The sequence below is a fragment of the Carcharodon carcharias genome, chromosome 16 (assembly GCF_017639515.1).
Source record: "Carcharodon carcharias isolate sCarCar2 chromosome 16, sCarCar2.pri, whole genome shotgun sequence".
Classification (NCBI taxonomy): domain Eukaryota; kingdom Metazoa; phylum Chordata; class Chondrichthyes; order Lamniformes; family Lamnidae; genus Carcharodon; species Carcharodon carcharias.
This window is the reverse complement of record NC_054482.1, coordinates 96,729,043-96,754,023: the sequence shown is the minus strand read 5'-3', so window position 1 is coordinate 96,754,023 and position 24,981 is coordinate 96,729,043. Positions and strand designations below refer to the sequence as shown.

The following is a 24,981-nucleotide window of genomic DNA, read 5'->3' as shown; positions in this document are numbered from 1 at the left end:
ACTGGCCATCAGTATACTTTTGAAACTTGAAGCTGTGTTGAAGGGCAACACATAAATGAGAAATAGAAGGGGACAAGTACAGGTCTTCAAAAACTCCAGAAATATTGGTCCATTTTTTGAGTTCTATAAACTTTAGAATGCATATTACATCTGAGCCTACAGGAAATTCAGCAAGCCAGGTGCTTCTCACTGTGTCAGGTTTGTCACAGGTAAAGTCTGCGGGATCTTTGAATTCCTTCAGCATGCCAATAGAAACTACCTACCAATTCCACTTTTCCAATTAGAAGAGCAATTCATAGTCAGGGGCATGCATTCCAGACAAAGAGAAGCTCCGAGGAGGCAGATGCGTCAACCCGCATCAAGCTTGCAATTTACAATAACTACAGAACTGAAAAAAGAATTAATTTTACCGCATTTCCTGGATTGTGATTCTTTCAGGAAAGAAAGCAGTAGTTGCCTTGAGGAAGTCACTGAGCTTCCACATTATCCCCTATGATGTGGACACATAGAAGGGCTCTATAGCATTAATGTTGAGGATCTTCACTGCCGTTAGTAGGTTATTGCAGATATCTAGATGTTCCTCCAAGACTTCACAAACCAGACAGTACACCTCAGTCGCAGCTTCCCTGGTGAGCTTAGCTTCCTTCATGTATCCTCTATCATGTTTAGGGGGCTTTCTCAGTTGCAATGGATTTGACCCTGTGGTCATAATTGCAGAGAGGCATGTGTTTCATATGGTTCTGCATATCTAGGTTGTTTTTCTCCTCCTCCTCCAGTGCAATATAACCACAAATGGCCCAACGCACATCCACTGAGACAAATAAACTCCTCTCAGCTATTTGTTTCTGCATCTGTTTTGCTGGCTCATTTACATGCTCCAGTTCTTTAATGCAATAACTTTAGCTTAACTTGGAGGAAAATATTCATGTTTCTATTTGGCTGTGCAGCTGCAGCCTTCCTAAATTCATTTGCTAATCTTTATTAATCCAATTTTTGAAGGTTAGGAATCTTCATATCAGCACTAAACATGGGTAAACAGTGGGTTAGTACTTCTGACTGACATTAATTCCCTTTTGATCATATCTAATTTCAGTAAGATTAGCACAAAAAGAAAGAGTATGACCCTAAATACCTGATTGTTTTCAAGTCAGGAATTTAAGGGAATCAACAAGTCTTGGGAAGTTTCTGATGAAAATGGTGAAAGTACCAGACCTGGGAGGTGGCTGAGGTGTGACCTAATAAAGGTCTTTAACAGCATGAAAGGTTTTGACAAAGTATGCATAGGCAATAAGTTTCCATTTATGAGGAGCTCAAAACTTGGGGTCATAAGTATAGGCCGGGATTTTCTGTGCCCGCTGGCGTCGGGCGTGTTTGGTAGCGTGAGCGGACAATATGACGAGAAGGGCAAAAATCAGTTCCACAACGTCATGAAGCCAGTTTGCAATTGTCCACTCTGCCCGCCAATGACGGGCCATGTTTCTCGCCATCGGATATTGGGGACCTCATTTTAATACATCAGCATCTCATTATAAGGCTTGCGCGCTGGACTCATCACCCGCCCCCTCCCCCACCACTGGCTCGTCCGCCCACATCAGTGGGAAAACTGACATCTTTCACAATGGCACATAAGTGACTTGCACCTGGTGGGCTGCACCTCACTCGTGGATTAAGGTTTGTTTGCCTACTTGCTTCGGTCAGCACTCGTAGTCATCAGCGCCAGGCTTCACAGACAGCACCACATCACTTTTAGGGGGGTCTCATGGGTAGGTCTCTACCTACCAGATCGGCCATATGTGGGTGGCTTTTCAATGGCTGTAGGGTTAGGCCTTGCTTGGCGAAGGGGGAGAAGTGGCCTCAGAGAAGGGAAGAGGCTGCAGGGTGAGGGTTGTACTGGGGAAGGAGGGAATCCTAGGGTGTGTGTGGGGGCTCATGTTGATCTGTGCAAGTGGCTTCAAGATGGTGGGGGCTGAGGAGGGAATCTCCAGAGGAGGTGAGGCCAGATGGACATATAAGGGTATGTGTATGAGAATGGGTGGTGATGTCCCTTGAGCTGGCAGTGAGTGAGATGCCAGTGAACGTGTGATAGGCTTGCGTGTGTGAGTTTAGAGTGATAAGATGGTCGCCAGACCCTGAATGCACAGATTCGTTCATCCTCTATCTGCATTGGATGACCAACATCTGTGCAGCATTGGCACTGATCACCACTGCCATCGCCTACCGAGCTGGAGTGGTAATGTAGCTGCCCCTCCTCCGGCCAAAGTGGGGTTAGAGGACATCACAGCGGGCCTCCATGGTGTCCAAATGGCATTCCAGTGACGCGTCATTAAACTGGCAATCTTTTTGCCTTTCGTGGATATCTTCCCTGTAGTAGTTGTGAGCAGGAAGCAATGAGATGTGTGCGCTCGGCTGGACTTTAAATATGGCGGCTGATGAAGTGGCGAGGTGATGGCGTGGCGGGCGAATGAGAGTCCGCCTGCCATGGAAACGGCGCGTTTCCCGGGAATGCATAAGTAACGCGGCAGGTTTGGCATGATACGTTGTAAAAACCCGCCATCGCAGCCGGCGGGTAAAACGTTGTTTTGCCGGCCCGCTACCACACTTCATGCAAATCTGGGACAATTCCGCCCATAAGATAGACACTAATAAACTCAACAGAGAATTCAGGAGAAACTTTTTTACCTGGAAGGTTAGTATGTGGAACTCACTACCACAAGGAGCAGTTGAGGCTAATAGCATTGATGCATTTAAGGGAGAAACTAGGGAGTAAATGATGGAGAAAGGAATAGAAGAATATGTTGACATGGTGAGGTAAACTAAGGTGGGGACCACAAACATCAGCATAGACCTGTTGGGTCAAATGATTTGTTTCTGTTCAGTGAATTCTACATAACTCTGTATAAATCCCAGGTAAGTATTATAAAAAAAATATAGAAAGAACTATAGAGTTGTAAAGTCCCAGGTTGAGTTCCTGGTTAAGTCCGTGACCAGTTCTGAGGCTAACTGATCTTAACTAGGTTCTGGTAGGAATGCCACTGTTCACCATAGTCTCCTTCGGGTAGAGAGGGGAAAATATTGGCCAGGGTTGCCACTCCACATAACCATTCAGTGCACGTGTTATGAGGACCGGATCATGTTCATCTATGGTGCTCCCTAGACATACACTGTCTCACATATGAAGAACAGTCACTTTGATGAGGTACGAAGTATGAATCAAAATGTCCTAGCACAAGTCAATACATTGAGAAGGGAGGGGAGAATTTTGCAGGTGAAATGGAAATAATAATGAAGGCAGATAAAGTAAGCAATTCTGTGCACCATTAAGTGTCTATGGTGAACCTTACTTTAGAGACTTAATAAAATTCATAATTTGCACATTGTTACGCTGACTAAACTAGAAGGAAAATTGCATTTCCATTTCTTTCAGCCATAAAAGGGACATTAAATAAAATGTGCTAAGAGACTAATGGCTATATCACTCAAGCTTTGGGTTATAAAACTAGAGTCTGAATCCCAGTCTCAACTGACATTCATGCTGAAATTCCCCATAGAGATCAAGTAAACTAGTCTCTGGTGGGCCATCTGGAGATCAAGGCAAAACTGAAAGTTGGTATTCATGGCAGCTGTGAGGTGTGAGAAATTGCCCTGTTTTCTAATCTTGAAGAATAGTGAATGTGTAAATGTAAGGGTTTCATTCAGGAGGGGAGGGGATAGACAGTGATAAAGCAAAACATGTTAATCAAAATATCAACCGCTTTTAAGTTATCAGCAATTATCGCTAAATTGTTAGCCTATTAGGTTACTTTGCACAACAATCAGGTTTGTGAGTCAAAAGTTTGAATCTTCTTTACTACTTTCTGGCACAATACTTAATTTGTAACTTTGAATGAAAAAGTGAGTCATACTGACGGAACAAAAATAAATTAAAATAAATGGGTTACTTTTAGCGTTAACATTAGGAAATTTACACCATGCCTGATTTCCATGTTATAAGTATTCAGGAATGTTTTATCCAAGTCTAAATATAATTGTAAAACAAAAACAGAATTACCTGGAAAAACTCAGCAGGTCTGGCAGCATCGGCGGAGAAGAAAAGAGTTGACGTTTCGAGTCCTCATGACCCTTCGACAGAACTTGAGTTCGAGTCCAGGAAAGAGCTGAAATATAAGCTGGTTTAAGGTGTGTGTGTGGGGGGCGGAGAGATAGAGAGACAGAGAGGTGGAGGGGGTTGGTGTGGTTGTAGCGACAAACAAGCAGTGATAGAAGCAGATCATCAAAAGATGTCAACAACAATAGTACAATAGAACACATAGGTGTTAAAGTTAAAGTTGGTGATATTATCTAAACGAATGTGCTAATTAAGAATGGATGGTAGGGCACTCAAGGTATAGCTCTAGTGGGTTTTTTTTTATTTTATATAATGGAAATAGGTGGGAAAAGGAAAATCTTTATAATTTATTGGGAAAAAAAAGAAGGGGGAAACAGAAAGGGGGTGGGGATGGGGGAGGGGACTCACGACCTAAAGTTGTTGAATTCAATATTCAGTCCGGAAGGCTGTAAAGTCCCTAGTCGGAAGATGAGGTGTTGTTCCTCCAGTTTGCGTTGGGCTTCACTGGAACAATGCAGCAAGCCAAGGACAGACATGTGGGCAAGAGAGCAGGGTGGAGTGTTAAAATGGCAAGCGACAGGGAGGTTTGGGTCATTCTTGCGGACAGACCGCAGGTGTTCTGCAAAGCGGTCGCCCAGTTTACGTTTGGTCTCTCCAATGTAGAGGAGACCACAATGGGAGCAACGAATGCAGTAGACTAAGTTGGGGGAAATGCAAGTGAAATGCTGCTTCACTTGAAAGGAGTGTTTGGGTCCTTGGACGGTGAGGAGAGAGGAAGTGAAGGGGCAGGTGTTGCATCTTTTGCGTGGGCAAGGGGTTGTGCCATAGGAGGGGGTTGAGGAGTAGGGGGTGATGGAGGAGTGGACCAGGGTGTCCCGGAGGGAGCGATCCCTACGGAATGCCGATAAGGGGGGTGAAGGGAAGATGTGTTTGGTAGTGGCATCATGCTGGAGTTGGCGGAAATGGCGGAGGATGATCCTTTGAATGCGGAGGCTGGTGGGGTGATAAGTGAGGACAAGGGGGACCCTATCATGTTTCTGGGAGGGAGGAGAAGGAGTGAGGGCGGATGCGCGGGAGATGGGCCGGACACGGTTGAGGGCCCTGTCAACGACCGTGGGTGGAAAACCTCGGTTAAGGAAGAAGGAGGACATGTCAGAGGAACTGTTTTTGAATGTAGCATCATCGGAACAGATGCGACGGAGGCGAAGGAACTGAGAGAATGGGATGGAGTCCTTACAGGAAGTGGGGTGTGAGGAGCTGTAGTCGAGATAGCTGTGGGTGTCGGTGGGTTTGTAATGGATATTGGTGGACAGTCTATCACCAGAGATTGAGACAGAGAGGTCAAGGAAGGGAAGGGAAGTGTCAGAGATGGACCACGTGAAAATGATGGAGGGGTGGAGATTGGAAGCAAAATTAATAAATTTTTCCAAGTCCTGACGAGAGCATGAAGCAGCACCAAAGTAATCATCGATGTACCGGAGAAAGAGTTGTGGAAGGGGGCCGGAGTAGGACTGCAACAAGGAATATAATATAAATATAATTGTGTTCATGGATGGGCAAAATAAGAGATGGATCTGATAAAATTCAATCAACTGTATGACCGATCAGCATGCAACATGTATTCTGTAACACAAGATTTCATACAATTTTCTAAGAAATATATGCAGAAAAAGGGATTTCTTTTAAATGTTCAGCCATTCTCTAGGCCCTCTAACACACTCTTTGGAACACCCTTTCCATATGTTCCACCTCACTTCTGAAAGATACACTGATTGTGATCTTCATAGCTAAAGCTGAAGACTTCATAAAGATGTAATAATAATATCCCAAGGCAAAGTATGCTAAAGGAATCAGCTTTGTTCACTTTCCTTCTGCTCCACAAAAACTGGATGTGCTATGCAAAAGGTTACCTGTAATTTTTTTCAACAGGGAACAGAAGTGATAAAGACCAGAAATCTTTTTGTCTTAAAAATTAATCCACACATGTCCAAGGCCTAAGGTGCTTGATAAATCCCTAATGCAGATGGACAGAGTAACCAAACCATTTTGTCCGTAGTACCAAACTCAAGGGAAAGATCACACATGGGTTTCAATTTAATGTTGTGAGATAATAGTTTCATGCTTGGGTTGCAGCATGAATGCAAGGACGTGAACTGTGTTAATTCAGCGAGCTCCATTTTGCTTACCAGAGCATGATTGTCAATATTTGGCTCCCGGCATGTATGTCATGAATCTTTCTGGAAATTCGTTTAAATACACGATAAAACAATCCTCCAAAAGAGTCTAAGTTTTTTTTTTAAAAACTAGGTTAAGTTCCATTTCTGTTCTATTAACTGTTACTTTCTTAATTTATAAACAGAATACAGTTGAAACACGACTCTTAAAATCTCAGCAGTGTTTAGACATGGTTGAATTTAAAAGCTGCAGAACATAGTATAGTTTATCAGATAAAGATAGTGGGGAATTGCATTCTAGTCATGCCCACCTTTCCTAATTTTCCTTTCTCTATTTTGTCTCCCTTCCTGTTCCCCGAGGACTAGGGTGATTGATAGCCTAATCCAATGACTGTATTACAGCAGCCTCATCTTGGAATGTTTCCTTATCATTAGCAGTTACCCTATGGTTAAATTCACAGCTCAGTGCTTGATACAGCCCCTGAGATTTAAAGGTCTGGCCTTTAGAAAATATTTAAAATAAAACTGAAATCTTGACAGTACTAAGATCTTGGTTCTTTCTGTTTTTTTAAAAAATTAATTTGACGTACAGTAACCTGGCCCCATGTAAGTCTATAATGTGACCAGCTGTTGCAACAACTAACTGAAACGTGCTGCTACATTAAGCAGCAACAAGCATGCCGTGACAGTGAAATACAGTATCTATATTTGATTTTTTTTAATATGCTGACTAAGAGCAATGTTTGTTCTAAAAGCGAGAATGGAGACAATGTGGTTCAAAGATTTAAATCACTGCCCCATTTTGAGACAGTCAGTAAATGCAAAGCCGCCTGGAAAACGGCAGGAACTCCCAAGTGTAAAATAATGCATCTCATAAACTTCTATTCTGTGGAAATGTCAAGCCATGGCTGTATAGTACTTCAAAGCCAGTACCTGGCATTTTCCATTGTCTGCTCTGTTGTCATCAAGCAAACTTGAACATTGAAGATTAATGTAGGGCAGGCAACAGCAAACTTCTGATCTATTATCACAGCTTAACACATATAGCACCTCCATTAACAGCAATATGCTCATGGCGGGGGATAAGCTTTGCTTAAATAACAAAATTAACATGTTTTGCTCCATTTTATTCATACCAACAGATTTTTTTTAAATAGTAAACTCAACAGCTTGAATTCTAGTACCATCTTAAGCAGGAGAATAATCAGCACATTTTGTTTTTTGTTTCTGCACAGCCTTAGCCAGATATGAAAATCAAATGGGCTCCCTGCAGGAAGAATTGACCATTGAAGAACACATTGCAGAGAAATGTAGGCACTGGGGGTTGGAGGTGAGGTGGGGGGGAAATATGAAAATTAACACACAAGTTGGAAATCTGCAATAAAAGGCTGGAAATGTGCGGCATGTGTAAACAAAATAAGGGCTAACTAAAATAAAAGCAAAATACTATGGATGCTGGAAATCTGAAACAAAAACAGAAAATGCTGGAAAATCTCAGCAGGTCTTGCAGCAAGATCTAGCTGAAATGCTGCTAGACCTGCTGTGATTTTCCAGCATTTTCTGTTTTTATTAAGGGCTAACTAACCCTTGCATATTTAATGGCTTTGATAAAGATGCTGGTTGGCCTGCTATACATTTCCAATATTTTCTGTTTTTGCATCAGAAAATTTATTTTTTCCACTTTTTGTTTCCCACTTTTGCACTCTATAACTCAAAGAAATACAGTCTCTAATCATTTATCTGAATATAAACTCCAGTAATAGTTATCTTATAAAACTATCAAAGTAGTTAATTTTAAGTAAATGTGATGAAGTACAGGGAGTTATCATCTTAGCAGAAATGAAAGCATGTAGATGATGATAATGATTCTTTTGGCTCACAATATACATGACAAAGGCAAAGTCTACATGGGCAGAATTTTGCCGTCGGCGAGCAGGGGACGGGGCCTGCTCGCCGACATGTAAAATGACACCGGATTACATCGGGAGGAATCCCCCACGTCATCCCAGTCCATTTAAATGTTCAGGAAGGCAGGCCCGCAGCAAAATCAGTTGCGGGTCTGCTGACCTGTCAATGGCCAATTGAGGCCATTGACAGGATCAATTATACAATTAAAGGACCTGCTCGTCCAACCTTAAGGTTGGCGGGCAGGCCAGGAGCCCTGGCGGGATGAGGTTTCATGTAGGGTTTAAAAAAGTTTAATAAACTTATTATGTAAATTATGAACATGTCCCATTTCATGTGACATTGTCATATGAGGAGGGTATGTTAGGGAATTTTTTTTTTCTACTTTTCATATTTTTCAAAGTGGAAGCGATCTCCCTGAGGCAGCACTTAGCCTCAGGAATATGTGTGCTCTTTCGTGTGCATGCGCAGAAGAGCGCACTCTCGCTTTTGGGGAATCCCCACACCCCCACCCCCGGCCCGCACAGGAAGCGCACAGCACTTCCTGCCAAATGTCACGCTGGACGGGCCTTAATTGGCCTTCCCATTAAAATGGCGGCGAGGCCCGCTTCTCTGGCGGGGATCGTCTCCCCGCCCGCCGGAGATTGGGTCGGGTCCGTCCGCCTGACAGACAGAAAATTCTGCCCCGTGTGTTTTGTTTTTCTAATATGCACGCAAAACATAAATGTGAAAGGATAGTACATTAAAACATATCTCTGCAACACAGACTTCAAGGTGCTTTTCTTTTCAATTCTACAGTGACTCTTCCCTCCACTTTACTGCAGTGCTGTGCTAATAAAAGAAATTGGTATTTCAAACTCAATCTCCTCCAACTGTCATGACTATTAGCCTTGTTGACCATCAGTCAGCAAGGTTTGTGCATTGGTAGAGAGATGATGTTATAAATTGCTACAAGAGCCTCCCAGTTTCTCTACCATCTCTAAGGAAACACTGTACGGTGATGAGGGCAATACTTACCAGATACACCACCATATGTGGTTCGCCTGTCTCTACCAACAGCAGGCACTGGTGTACCGTCTGCAAGTACTCCTATCAGCCCAGAGACTGTATTGGTTGCTGTAACACCATTTGCACCACCTGTGAGAAAAGGCAGCAGTTAATTAAATTCCAATCCACAGAAAGATACCTTTTTGACTTGGATTGAATTGCAATAGCTAAAGAATAGACAACAATCATTTCAAAGTTAATGACACAGGTGGACAATCGAAGTAGGACAATATTAAAATAAAAGGTGTATTTTTAAAATTGAAGCACTTAAACAATTTACAAGAATATAAAAGCCAGAAATAGAAAAGAATTAAAAGAAAAACAATTATTCTCCGAGTAGCATTTTGCATCCCTGCGCAGTCAGTCCCCACTATAGCTTCTTACCTTCCTGAGCTGCCATCGCTATGTTTACAATGTCTGTGACGTTTGGGGTCAGCTTGGCAAAGAATGGAATCTTAACAGCTTGTCGTACCCAACGGCAGATGTTTCGCACCAGCTTTGGATCCTGTTCAAATGGGTCAGTTACAGAACTAGATGAGAAACTAATCTGATAAAGCTGTGCAGAGAGACTGGCACAGCTCAATGCTGCCAATCTGCCCACACTGCATGCGACACTGAAGGCACTGTAACCATCTCATTATTTGATCCTCAGATCACAGCAGCAAACAGCAGAGCCGTAATAATATCATCTAATGCAATTACATTTTTCTTGTGTACAGAATAAGCCGAATGACTCAGCCTCCATTTATAATGGAATTTACAGCAATAATAGTACTACTTGCCTACTGTAGCTAATGCTGATTGGCACAGATCAGTTGCTTTGAATTATCTATTTAGATATTAAAGCCTTTTTTAAATAATAACATCTTTCATCTTTGTCCTGGTAACAAGAAAAAAACACTAAATCGTCTCCTTTCTTCTCTTGCCAATTTTTTTCCATCTCTTGAAAGCTTGGATTCTCTTCTTGGTTACAATTTCATGTACACTAATCACCCTCTAAGTCCTTGCTCAAGTGCCATTTATTCACATGTGAGCCTTTACAGTGAGTGTTCAACCATGGGAAGGGATGGAGCCAGGGTAGAGCAACAACACAGTACAGCCTATTCCCATCTTTACTGGTTGTTCAGTTAGATATGCCATGATCTAAACTGAGTCACAGAACAGGTTTGAGGAGCTGAATAGCCTACTCCTGTCCCATTATTTGCACACTTCTACCATGGATCACTGCACAGTGATCAACAACAGGGATTAAATTTCCTTACCCACATACTAAAGCCAATTATAAACACCCAACTGGTGAGAGAAGGCAATTGGGAAAGGTAAGCATGGCCGGCAGGGGCCTATGGTTTCAATGTGATGCCAGGAGCAGTGGAAGTACCACTGCTATGTTCACAATTAGTAGTAGCACTCTGTGCTATGCACAGTGCTTGTTGCAATCAGTTGCAAACCTATTGTACAAAGGAGCCTGAAACAGACAGTAGGCATAAGCAACGGACCCAAATCCAGTTTCAGTGGGTACTCCCAAAAACTGTTTGGTGCCTTAACCAATATGGTATGTCGTATACTTAATGTGTAGACAAAGGACTCACATGTAGCATGCGTATCGGTCCTTTCTCCCATAAAACCCCACAATTTAACTTCTAGGCCATGGTGTTCATTTTTCAATTGTGACATTAGTAGTCTTTCTTTCAGTGGCAGGAATATGGGTCCTTTCAGGACCATAGAACATTTCACCCAACTTAACAATAAATACTTAGGTCCAGGAATAGGCCATTAAGCCCCTCGATCATGTTCTGCCATTTAGTTAGATCATGGCTGATCTATACCTTAATTTTATTTGTCTGCCTTAGTTCCTTATCCCTCGATACCTCATCTAACAAAAATCTATTGATCTCAGTTTTGGAAATTTCAATTGATCCAGTAGCAACAGCCTTTTGAGGAAAGAGTTTCAGATTTACATTAACATTTATGTGTAAAAAATGCTTCATGCTTAGACTCGTAAATGGCCCAGCTCTGATTTAATGAATATGCCATCCTATTCCAGATTTTACCACAAGAGGAAATTGTTTCTCTTTTTATCAATTAGATCACCTCTTAACTTTCTAATTAAGGAAGACAAACTAAGTTTATACATCCTATCCTCATAAAGTAACCCTTTAAGATCTGGTATCATTCTGGTGAATTTGTGCTGTACCCCTTCTAGGGATTCGGTGCCCCAAGATGAATGTAGTGCTCTGGGTGAGGTTTGACCAGGGCTCTGTATAACTGAAGCACCACTTCCTGAACTTCATTTTCCAAACTCCCTTCAAATAAAGGCCAACATTTTTTATTACCTTTTGCATTTCAGCACTAAGCATTTTGCAATTTGTGTACACGAACACCTAAATCTATTTGCTCCTTCACAATTGCTAGTCTCTCACTCTTACGAAGACTGAGCTCCACCTGCCATAGTTTTGCCCACTCATAGTCTGGCTGTGTCCCTTTGTAACTTCCTGCTCTCATGTGCACAGCTTAAGGAGTCTCCTGGCACAAGGTCAGCTGCAAACTTGGACATACAACTCTCTCTTCCTTTATTTAAGTCATATAGTGAAAATCTGAAGCCCATGTGCAGATCCCTGGAGAACCCCACTTATCACATATTACCGATCAAGGAATGTTCTCTTTATTTCCAATCTTGTCACCTTCCTGCAAACCAATTACTGACCCACATTAGAAGGTGATCTCTAATTCTGCGTGCTTCCATTTTTGCTAATAATCTCTTTTGCGGAACTTTCTTGAATGTCTCCCGGAAATCCATATCGACATCAAAATTTATTCCTGCCAGGATTCTGCCTGTTCCACAGCACTGGGAGGCTCTGATGGAACGGCAGATGCTACTTATGCCCACATTCCCTTTGTCACATCAGCATTTTTGGATGCTCTCTGGTAGGATCCTGGTCTACTCTATTAATTCAGCCAGAGACTCCATGGACAAAATTTTATGTTTTGAGTCGATTTTATTTAATTGGCATCCTTCCATCTGCAAGAGAATGCAGCCTCAGAACTTTGGTGGGGAGATGATATCATCCGCTGCATTTCTTTTGATGGCTGAACAAGCCGATTCTGGAAGGGCATAGTCTGCCAAAAGTATCGCATGAAATTGTCCCTTGCTGGCGATGTGGAAAGATCTCTGCTGATACCTTGGGCAGAATTTTTAGGTCGATGGGTGGGTGCGATTGGCTGACCGCGATCGGCCACAACTACGATTTCATGCTGGCTGGTCAATTAGCGGCCAGCCTGCATGAAACACGTGCTGGGCAACTCAGTGCTGCCGGGGTGGGGCCAGGAAGAGTTGACATCAACGTGGGTATGGGACAGCGCTGAGAGAAAGCTCCCTGAAGGCGGAGAGCTGCCTCAGGGAGCTGCAGACCCGATAATCCTCAAATAAAGTTTTGAAAAGCAGAAAAAAATGTCCAAGCATCCCAATCAGGCACTTGAACATATATGATAAAAACGCTCTCCTTGATTTTTATTTTAATTTTATTTCATCACGGAAACCTCATCCTCACCCTTTGTCTTAGATTTCAGTCTTGATAGGTTGAGGAGTTTCTTGTCTGGTCATGGGGGGAGGTACACTCCTTCCATGTCGACAGCGAAAGAATAGGTCAGAAGGACAGAGGAAAAGTACCAAACCGAGCAGGGGCTCAGACCTAACCCTGTTTAACTCCATTTTTGAGCTCAAAACTGTCAGAGATGGGGCTGCCGAACTGAATGGTGCTGTGTACGTTATCATGGAAGGACCATACGAGACTGCAGAGATTGGGAAGGTAGCTGATTTTCTCCAGTTCCCAGTAGAGACCTATCCTGCTCATGGCACCAAATGGTTTTGTGATATCTATAAAAGCAAGGTAGGGTGGTATTTGCTCTGTCTGCACTTCTCTTAAAACTGATGTAGGGAGAGGGTCATGTCTACCATGGTTCTGCCTGCTCTGAAGCCACATTGTGCCTCCAGATATATTCTGTTGGCTAGTTGATGGAGCCTTGTTAGAATGACTCTGGCAAAGGTTTTCCCAGTAACGCTGAGGCGTAAGGTGCCCTGGTAGTTGTTGCAATCCCCTTGAGCGCCTTTGTTCTTGTATAAGGTGGTGATGTTTGCGTCACGCATATCCTGTGGGACAGAGCCTACTTTCCAGGAGAGGTCATGAAGGTATGACTGCAGGTGAAACTTTCATACCTGAATAGCTCAGCTGCTATTCTGTTACTTCTAAGTGTTTTCCATTCTGTTAAGGAGTCAATAACCTTTCCAAGTTCAAGTAATGAGGATTCTGCATCAAGCTCATACATGACAGGTAGCTACAGAAGATCATCAAGCTCAGGCAGAGAGATATTCATCTTACGTGAGTATAGTCCTGAGTAGTGCTCTATACAGCAGACCATTTTCTTGTTCCTGACAATGAGTACTTTCACATCTGTGGATTTCAAAGGAGTAACTTTGGTGATGCTGGGGCTGGATGCGTTTTTGATATCTCAGACATAGCGCAATGATTACCATTGTCTCTAGCAGTTTGTATTTTCTTGCATAGGTTTACCTAATGCTTGTTGGCACAGTACCTTGCTGTGTTCTGTACAATTGCTTTGGCTAGTATGAGATTGACATGTGCTTTCAGGCTAGGAGACAGGTTGTAAGCCAGGGGAGCTGCGTTCTTGACTTCAGCGACAGGGTTTTGGGTCAGTATCCATATCAGGGTCAAATGGGAGTCCCGACTGTGCCAAGAGCAGTCACCTTGCTGTGAATTTCCCTTCATTGGCCAAATAATGTCCAGAGGACATGCCTGCCATCCATTTAAGGACAGCAGATGGGCTCTGGAAGCTGCAGGGTCAGTAGGAAATTCTGGAACATGGAAGGAGCTGCAGCTGCCGTCACAGGTAAGGGAAAGAGATGGCACCTCTATCTTGAGGTACCCTCTCAGAAAATTTAACAAATTTGTATCAAAAATGGCCACAGCTCCCGGACAACCATGGTGGAGGTGGGTAGCCCTTCCACCCCCGATCCCACCTCCAGGAAAATGGCACGGGGTCGAAATGGTGCCAGCATACCAGCACACTGACTGGCAATGCGAAATTGCATGCCTGCCCACCTCCATTCCTGCCCCCATTGGCCCATGAAAATCCTGCTGCATATCTAAGCAGTCAGCAATTGCACCTGTAGAAAGTTGTCCTTGCTGTACAGGATCAATGTGGGCCCCTGAAAGCTGTGCTAAAATGCCAATTGAAAATAGGTAGCTCAGTTGTTTTTAGAACTTGGAACCCAATAGCAAGGGCATAACAGAAAAGAGCATCTCCAGCCTTAGAATCTTTGGCTAGACTAGGGTTGCCAACCCTCCAGGATTGACCTATGTCTCCAGGAATTTAAGATCAATCTCCAGGACACTGCTCTTTGCAACTCTGGAGAAATATCTTAGGGACGTTAAAAAAGTTTTTTTTTTATTTTCTTTCAACACTTCTCTTTGCCAGATATAGAAACATTGAAAATGGGAAAAAAAGGGACTGTCTGGCTGACAGTTAAGCATCATCCAATTAGGTAATGCGTCTTTTTGGTTTCCAATTTGCATAAGAAGGCAGTGCATCACAAGAATTGATATATTGGCTGACTAATGCCTGGAGCATGTGACCAGTCATGGGTTGAAATTTCCAGGAATACACCTAATTTGTAGTTGGCAATCCTAAACTAGACCAGAATGTTGCACCCGCCCACGGCAATCTCCCCAAGCACAGAGGCTCTAAAATCCTACCAGGTTCGTGGATGCCCAGTTGAGCATGGAAATATGGGGCTGGGTTTTATATACCACACCCCCACCCCCCACCCCCCCTGGGCATGTTCTCAGCAGTGGGGGGGAAGCAGGGTGCCACATAAATAGGATGCCCACCACCATCCCACCCACCGCCGAGCTCACTCGGCACGAGCTATATGTAAATAAATAATTAAGGGTTAATTGAGCTTGTTGACAAGCCAATTGACCCCGATAATATGCTGCCATAATATGGCTGGGCAAGGGCAGTCAGGCGACAGTGGGCAGGCCATTTTTTTAAGAAAATTTATTTTAAAGGGTGGGAAGGAAATAGGAATACTATCTTTGGGGGATGCACTTTGCACTTTAGGGAGGGAAGCCCTCCCTTTGCGCTTTGGGGAGGGAAGCTCTCCCTCAAAGATAGCACCCCCTCACCCTTTCTTCCTACCCCGCCTGCTCTCCAATGCCCACCACCCCCACCCCCATCCCTAAGCTGACCAAATGCTCCCTGCCTAACACCTTGGACTTACCTCACTCCAGGATCCATTAGGCCTTTTGCTTGGGGCTGGTTACAGTCCCAGCAGCACCCACTAACGAGCTATTGGCACTGCCAGGATTGTTGAAACTGCCAGCCAGTCTGAGGGCAGGACTCAGTGAGGGGCGGAAGTCCCACTGTTGGTCAAGTTAGCTTACCCGCAGCATGTTATGGCTTTCCTTCCAGGAGGAGCCAGTCATTCACACCACCACGCACACCTCCCCCCCCCTTCCCCCAGTAAAATGTAGCCCACGTTGTCCCGCATAACATGAAAAGGAAACCATCCCCAGGATTATGGATGACCATGGGAATAGGATGAAAATTACACTCTACTACACTTTGGACTGCACAAATGTACAGGCAACGGTGAGTGAAAAAAACATGGTCATTTATTAAGGAACATACATTTTGATGTATGCACGTGACAAAAAAGTTAACAATAGATATTTTAATTCCAATTGGGTGTGAATAAAAGCTTTGACAGTTGTTTTTAAAATGGTGCAGACGCATTTTTTTCATCCTAAACAAAATCCCCTCTCTTTCCCCGATCCTGCTGCTCATTTCAATTCAAGCTGGTGTGACTTCAGTTTGTCAACATGCATGAGCAGAATGTAAAGTGCAACAGGTTTATCTACCCAACGCTTTAATGCATCAGTTGCTCAAACCATATGCATAATACTGACCAATGTGTGCATAATGCAGCTGTATCATTCATCTTGAGCACTTCATATCCAACAGTCCTAGAAATGAATTAGACTGTCTTTTGTATAGGTATTAGCACTGAATGCGATAAATGAGAAGCTAGCTATTTCACTCACATACTGGAGATCTGAACAAACGTCATGTGTCGTGTGAAGAATGGTGTAATGTTTTGAACAGTCATTTGTTTACAAAACTTTAAAAATCTTTGAAGAAGTGTTTCCTACTAATTCCTGGTATATACAATTAAAAAAAGAGTTACATATATCAATCAATGTATTATACAGATCAACTCACAAGATGATCTAGCAGTTAAATTGTTGCTTTATGTTACATTCAATGGGTAATGAGAAAAAGATTTGTTTTAAATTATAGAATAGTAAAATCTGGTCTACTGCTACTTGTATAAAGCTTAAATAAACAAGTTATCAATGTTTGTGTACATATGTTAAGTATAATTATCATTCTACATGCATTGTTTAAAGAAATATTTCAGTTCTGAAAGAGAAGTCAAATATATTATGGTTATATACACGAGAAGTAAATACCTTTGCTAAAAACAAGAATAAGCTCTTCTTTAAATACTTGGGTGAAGTACTCCAAGACCACAAAGTCACTATCAACAACACACCCTTCCTTCCAGTACAAAAGATGTGCTATCTTGGGAATATCCTCTCCAATAACACTGCTCTGGATGACAAAATCAACCACTGCCTCGCAAAAGCAAGCTCAGTATTTGGGAGATAGACTCACTAACAGGGCAGAATTTTACCGCCCCATTTCGGTGGGGACTGGGCCATAAAATGCGACGGGCCGTTATAAATGCCACTGACGACAGCGGGAGTGTAAAATTCTGCTCACGGACTTTGGAAAGAGCATGGGGTTTGTCCCCAGAATAAAGGTCAAAATCTGCCAAGCAATGGTTCTTACATCACTTCTTTATGGATACGAGATTTGGACAACCTACTGGCATCACATAAAGCGACTAGAAGTATTCCATATTCGCGGCCTGAGATCAATTTGCAACATCAGGTGGCAGGGCAAAATCCCCAACACTGAGGCTCTTGTCAAGTGCTCATTACCTGGCATCAAGAGCATTCTCATCAGAGTTCAGCAATGCTGGATCAGTCATTTGGTTAGCATGGAGAATTAATGCACACAAAGGGTAGTACTCCGTAGTAGCTAAGCACGGGAACTTGCACCACAGGGACATCCCAAACTTAGATATAAAGGCAATCTGAAAGCCAACTGCAGGGCTTGCAAGCTGGATCCCAATACAAGGGGAAAAAACAACCTTGGACTGACCCAAATGGAAAAGTCTTTGTCATCAAGTCATTTCGACATTTAAGGAGAGCAGAGTCAAGTGTGTTCAGGACATGTGAGCGCGGCACCAAGCCGATACTTCCATCGATCCCTCCTTTCCTAACTTCATATGCAGTTTTGCAATTAGTTATGCAAACCATGGCTTGACTTAACATCACACGAGACATCAACCTACGCTGCAAACAGGTCTTTTTCTTCTGCTGAACTCTCATCCATCGAAGCAACAGAATCAATCAAATATTTGGGTTCATTCAAATGAAACAGAAATGTTCAGAAAGTTTTGGCAGCCATTTTTAAAGGGTTTTCTTTAACATATTCTAATATTATGCTAGTTGTGCATAATTCTGCTAGCCAGCATTTGCATTGATGGATGGCACTATAACATTTCAGTCCTATCGTGTTTATACATTTTAAATTATGTTTTAAAGAAAAACTGACCTGTCATCTTAAATTTTAGATCAAGCATAAAACACTCCCACTATTCTAAAGATGGATATTTCTAAGAAAAAATCTGTCTACATATATATTAAAAAGTAGATTACACAAATCCACATGAAATTAGTATTTCATATATAATGGCTAAAAATAAATTACTCACAGGATAAGTTGTGCAAAATTATAATGAACCAAACAGCTGGCATTGAATACTTCTTCCAAATGTTGGTTTACCAATAAATTAGCTCTTTGACAGGACTTAAACTCAAACACAATTCTTTCTACAATTTTCTAAATAACTAAAACATCCAGTAGTTTCTGTTTAAATGAGCTGATTTAGTCTGTCATCAATTAAGGCAGTCATTATCAACTGTCTAGAGACATCAAGGATTTCGCCATACTTATATATCCTAATAATATTTGGATAGGACCTTTCATGCAGAAACATCTCAAAAATGCTTTGTACAATGAATTGCTTTTCTTTTAAAGTGCACATACTGTTGCTGTACTGGCAAATCTATCACAAATCATTCCACAAACACAACAGGACTCTTTAAGATGCTCTTGTATCTCGCCCATACACAATAAATGGTACAAATTCACCAAAGTGTAGTTGAGATTAGATCTGGACTGCCAATATAAACATTAATTAACCCTAAGGATTCCATGGAGAAGATTACTTATTTAGCTGGTGCCATGCCCAGGGAGCTAATAAAGCACCGGCAGCATGTGGAAGCTGGTTCTCAACCAATGGATGCCCATTTTTAAAACACCAAACAGTGCAGTGTGCTATTTACCTTGACCCCTCTGTCCTTGCAAACAACTACCCCACTGTTGACCGGACGTCACTAGTAACGGTTATTGGCTTAGTACAAAGAGAAGAAGAGTCAATTCTCTCTTAACTCTCAATTCATTTTATTCACATCATTGGATCATATACATATAGCCTATATGTCTGGTTAGAAATAGATATGCAGTTTACAGCAGGTTATACAGTTTTATATGCAAACTAGGATCTAAATGCACACCCACTAGGTTTCTCTGACACTCCCTGAGTGGTCACAGAATATAAAAGCTAATACCCAAAAAGGAGAACTGATGCTCTCTTTTGACGTCATCTCTACATCGCTTCTTCCACTTCCACGATGGTTGTTCTCCGGAGTCTTCGCTGGCTCCACACCCGAGATTCTCCATTCTTATTCTGAATCTTATCTCTTCAAGCTGTGCTGTCTCTCTCTCTCGTTGGTTTAGGCATGCTCGCCTAGCCCATGTCTTCTCCTTATTGGCTCTGTCCCAAGGACTTAGGTAGCATTATCTCATTACTCCTTTTCTAAATAAGGACTTGTGCCTTATCACATTTCCCTTGTTTTTCATGAAACAGCTAATTCAAACTGGTTCCAGCCAGCTCAGGACAGCAACTGAACTCAGCTTACTTCAGTTCAAAAGTTGCTTTTGCCTGTATGTCAGCAGTTCGGCTGCAGCCCCTGGCCAACACCACCTCCAACCTTCCCTTCTTCTCCAAAGCTCCTGAATGTGCTGCCATCTCCCATGCCCATGCCCACCTTTCCCGGAACTTTTTGTTTGAATTCCTACCACTGCACTGTCATCACTGAGATCATATGCGACAGTGACCATCTTTCACGAGACCTTAATCCGAGGCTCCATCCACCCTCTCAAATGAATGGAAAAGCTTCCATGGCACTATTTCGAAGAAGAGCAGGGGAGTGTCTTGCCTAATATTTATCGCTCAATCAACATCACAAAAACAGATTATCTGGTCAATATTACATTGTTGTTTGTGAGAGCTTTCTGTGCATAATTTAGCTACTACATTTCCTACATCGCAACAGTGGCTGCAGCTCAAAGGTACTTCATTAGCTGTAAGGTGTTTTGGGACGTCCTGTGCTCACAAAAAATGTAATGGAAATGCATGGGCAGAATTTTGCCCTTGGTGGGTGGGCGGGCCCCACTGGCTCGGCGGGGGTCGGGCAACCGACTCCCGCCGCCGAAATGGGCCTGCCGTCATTTTGAGTGGGCGGGCCTTGTGGCCTGCCCGACAGCGCTTCCTGTGCGGGGGGAGAAAGGGAATCCCCAGCTGTCAAAGTGTGCTCTTTCTGAGGCAAAGTGCTGTCTCAGGGAGTTTACTGACAGGTAAGAAAAGTCAAAAAATAGAGAACTATTAAAATTGTTGACATGTGCCCCTCATGTGACAATGTCACATGAGATGGGACATGTTAATGAGAAACACATAAAGTTTATTAAATTTTTAAAAAATGGACATGAAACTTCTTCCTCGAACAGAGGCCCAAACAATCCCCATCCACCACTACTCTCCTCCGTCTGGCTGAACTTGTTCTCACACTGAACAATTTCTCCTTTAACTTCTCTCACTTCCTCCAAATAAAAGGTGTGGCTATGGGTACCCGCATGGGCCCCAGCTATGACTGTCTCTTCATGGGGTATGTGGAACATTCCTTGTTCCAGTCCTATTCCGGACCCCTCCCACAACTCTTTCTTCGGTACATCGATGATTACTTCGGTGCTGCTTCATGCTCTTGTCGGGACTTGGAAAAATTTATTAATTTTGTTTCCAATCTCCAACCCTCCATCATTTTCACATGGTCCATCTCTGACACTTCCCTTCCCTTCCGTGACCTCTCTGTTTCAATTTCTGGTGACACACTGTCCCCCAATATCCATTACAAGCCTACTGACTCCCACAGCTACCTCGACTACAGCTCCTCACACCCCACTTCCTGTAAGGACTCCATTCCATTCTCCCAGTTCCTTTACCTCTGTCGCATCTGTTCTGATGATGCTACCTTCAAAAACAGTTCCTCTGACATGTCCTCCTTCTTCCTTAACCGAGGTTTTCTACGTACGGTCGTTGACAGGGCCCTCAACAATGTCCGGCCCATCTCCCACGCATCTGCCCTCATGCCTTCTCCTCCCTCCTAGAAACATGATAGGGTCCCCCTTTTTCTCACTTATCACCCCACCAGCCTCCGCATTCAAAGGATCATCCTCCGTCATTTCCGCCAACTCCAGCATGATGCCACCACCAAACACATCTTCCCTTCACCCCCCATTCTGTAGGGATCGTTCCCTCCGGGACACCCTGGTCCACTCCTCCATCACCCCCTACTCCTCAACCCCCAACTACGCCACCTCCCCCTGCAAAAGCAAAAGATGCAACAACTGCCCCTTCACTTCGTCTCTCTTCACCGTCCAAGGACCCAAACACTCCTTTCAAGTGAAGCAGCCTTTCACTTACATTTCCCCCAACATAGTCCACTGCATTCGTTGCTCCCAATGCGGTCTCCTCTACATTGGAGAGACCAAACGTAAACTGGGCGACCGCTTTGCAGAACACCTGCGGTCTGTCCGCAAGAAAGACCCAAACCTCCCTATCGCTTGCCATTTTAACACTCCACCCTGCTCTCTTGCTCACATGTCTGTTCTTGGCTTGCTGCATTGTTCCAGTGAAGCTCAACGCAAACTGGAGGAACAGCACCTCATCTTCCGACTAGGCACTTTACAGCCTTCTGGACTGAAAATTGAATTCAACAACTTTAGATCTTGAACTCCCTCCTCCATCCCCACCCCCTTTCCGTTTCTTCCCCCTTCCTTTTGTTTTTTCCAATTATTTATATAGATTTTTCTTTTCCCACCTATTTCCATTATTTCTATATCTATACCTTTCATGCCCTGTTAGTCTTTCCACCCCACCACCACTAGAGCTGTACCTTGTGTGTCCTGCCATCCATTCTTAATTAGCACATTCATTTAGATAATATCACCACCTTCAACACCTCTTTGTTCTTTTGTCTGTGACATCTTTTGATGATCTGCTCCTATCACTGCTTGCTTGTCCCTACAACCACACACCCCCAACTTCTCTCCCCCCCACCCCCCACAACCTTAAACCAGCTTATATTTCACCCCTCTCCTAATTTTACTCAGTTCTGTTGAAGGGTCATGGGGACTCGAAACGTCAACTTTTTTCTTCTCCGCCGATGCTGCCAGACCTGCTGAGTTTTTCCAGGTAATTCTGTTTTTGTTTTTGATATGAAACTTCATCCCACCAGTGGATGAAGGTTTGAATAATCTGGAGTCCGCTGGGTCTTCTGGCCTGCCCGCCAGCCTTAAGCTTGGACGGGCAAGGGTCTTTAACAAGGTTAATTAGCCTGTCAATGGCCTTAATTGGCCATTGACAGGTCGGCGGGCAAACAGCTGATTTCGCTGCTCGACCGCCTTCCTAAAGATTTAAATGGACTGGGATGACGTCGGGGGTTCCTCCTGATGTCATCCCATGTCATTTTCCCCTTGGCGAGGCGGCCCCGCCCCCAAATCGCTGACGGGAAAATCCTGCTGCATGTCTTTCTTTTGCTTCCTCGTCCTTCTTGACCTGTCTGCAGCCTTTGATTGGATTGACTACACCAACCTCATTCAACATATCCCCTCCATTGTCCAGGAGGATTCTTTTCATATCTATCCAGTCATAGCCAAAGAAGCATCTACTTTAGCTACTCTTCCTGCTCTCGCACCTTTACCTCTGGAGCCCTCCAAGGATCTATCCTTGGTCTACTTCGGTTTCTTGTCCACATACGGCCCCTTGGGAACATCATCCTAAAAGACTTCAGGTTTAACACATTCGCTGATAACATCCAACTCCACCTCATCACCATCTCTCTTGATCCCTCTACTGTCTCTAAATTATCAGGCTACTTGTTTAACATGCAGCACTGGCCTGCAACTCTCCAAGATTGCTGCATTCCTTCAACTCTGGCCTCCTGAGCATCTCTGATTATAATTGCTTCACCACTGGCGGCCAAGTCTTTAGCTGCCATGGCCCTCAGCTCTCTAATTCCCTCCCTAAACCTCCTTGCCTCTCTACCCTTCTCCCCTCTGTTACAAAGCTTCTTAAAACCTTGGTCTTTGATCAAACTTTTGGTCATCTGTCCTACCATTTCCTTATTTGGCTCGGTGTCACATTTTGTTTGATAACACTCCTGTGAAGTGCCTTGGCAACCTGGCTATGTTAAAAACGCTGTATAAATGCAAGCTGTTGCTGTTTTACTTCTAGGATTTGGCATCAAAGCTAACCTAGATGGATGGGATGAACGTTTGCTATATTCCCTGCCTGTAAGGGTTTCATGTGAAATGAGTTGGTTAGTCTCAACCAGTTTCCAATGGGCAATATGTGTCTCTAATTCTGAATTAATTGGCAATTTCCTGCAGAGAGGTCTGAGAATGTTTGGTGTGGGACATGGAAAAACGTCACACTGGCTCATTAAGGAAGCTGCTGCAGAATGTTTTTCACCGCATTTAACCACATTAGATCTGAACTAGGAGCTTTTCATGCTCATACAACAGTCATGTCACTGAACATGAGGAGCACTATAACCTGATGCTAAGTGCCAAATGCCCTTGACTCATTCCCCATAATATTGATGAGAAATGCCTACAACGTTTCCAAGGTACTGAGCACATCACAGTGTGGCTGTCCAACACAAAGGTCACATGATGTGTTGGAAATAGGTGCTGAAAAAGAAGTCTCAATTTAAAAAACACCCTTTCCTTGCAGTTGTTGCTATGACTGCTCTGCTGTCACCCTTGCTCTGATGCTCCTGCTTTCCAACAATGAACTTGCACTCTACGGGTAGCCAGTAGCTCTTGACTGAATCATGGTGCATGAAGTTTTGACTCTGTCCCTAAATCATCATTATTGATTTGCACAAGCTGCCAGAAAAATATGCAAGTCAGTTGACTTTGTACTATTGGGTAGAGTCAGCTAATTCCTAGCATATGGAGCCCTTTAATTGTGCTGACTCTGACAGCCCATATTATTGATCCCAGAGAGAGAAGTTGCTGACTGGGGTTGAGAGAAGGATCGTCTAACAGAAGTTTTATCACTGATATGGGCTAAAAGCACAAGGGGCAGGGGGTGGCAAAAGCAGTTTCCACATTTGGAGGCATCATTAGTTCTTGAACAGTCTTGGGCCTAATGGAGATTTGAGAGTATAAGAAGTGCTTCGTATGAAAAAGTAAACCTGAGGGTAATTTTGAGGCCTCCTGCCTGCTGGGGAATGGCTTGCTGCCCCCTTCCTGCTGACAATGTGGCTGTTCCTATCTTCCTCACCTGAGGCAGGCGATAGATCCTGTTATACTCAAATCGAGGTCCAAGCACACATGAAGAACCCCTAATTCCATTTTCAGACAGTATTGAGAGGAGTGTACATTGCACACGCACTGCCCTGTATCAGCTGGCTCTCCAGCCGAGGAAGAGCCCAACAGGTCAGTTTGAGTTAATTTTTGTGGGATTAGGAAAACAGAAGGAAAATGAGGACCGATGCCATGGTGGGTCCCTCCCCCTCCCGAGAGTCAGTTCCCCAGGACTACCTTCTTGCATAAAAACAAAAGAACTGCGGATGCTGGAAATCCAAAAAAAAAAACAGAATTACCTGGAAAAACTCAGCAGGTCTGGCAGCATCGGCGGAGAAGAAAAGAGTTGACGTTTCGAGTCCTCATGACCCTTCGACAGCCCATAGAGCACTTGATTTAATGGTGGCTCAGAGTCAGTGGGCTGCATTCATTTTCTGCCCGCAGCTGACTAGTCCTGTGTTAATAAGGCCTGGCCTGAAAATGTTGTGGACCTGCTTTGTGATCACTGGGGAATTGGCAAGCACATTTGCTACCCAAGCCCCTCTTACAGGCAAAATCTACCAGCAAGTGTCTTGGAGACAGTTTCAGCAATGAAGTATGAGGGCTTACTTCAGGCAGAAATAGTGATGCCAGAATAGTCCATAGATGAAGGACTAAGATTGAAACCATTAAAGGCAGCTGTCCTTCAGATTTTCCAGTGACATTTGAAGAGCAGGGAAAAAGTTGAACTGCCGAGATTCACACTGCAAGAGGACTCAGCATGGAGCTGAAGGATGCTGATAAATATACTATGGGATTATCAGAAAAAAAGGCATGGGGACTGGA

General features: G+C 43.5%; 1 protein-coding gene across 1 annotated transcript in view; it reads right to left on the bottom strand.

Moving 5' to 3' along the window:
• Nucleotides 1-24,981, bottom strand: part of LOC121289338 (dihydropyrimidine dehydrogenase [NADP(+)]-like) — an 838,466-nt gene that overhangs the window by 172,915 nt on the left and 640,570 nt on the right. Inside the window, exons 17-18 of the mRNA XM_041208692.1 lie at nt 9,616-9,736; nt 9,202-9,321 (exon numbers count right to left, since the gene is read on the bottom strand). Coding sequence (XP_041064626.1) covers nt 9,202-9,321; nt 9,616-9,736 — 241 coding nt within the window. The remainder of the gene's footprint in view (nt 1-9,201; nt 9,322-9,615; nt 9,737-24,981) is intronic.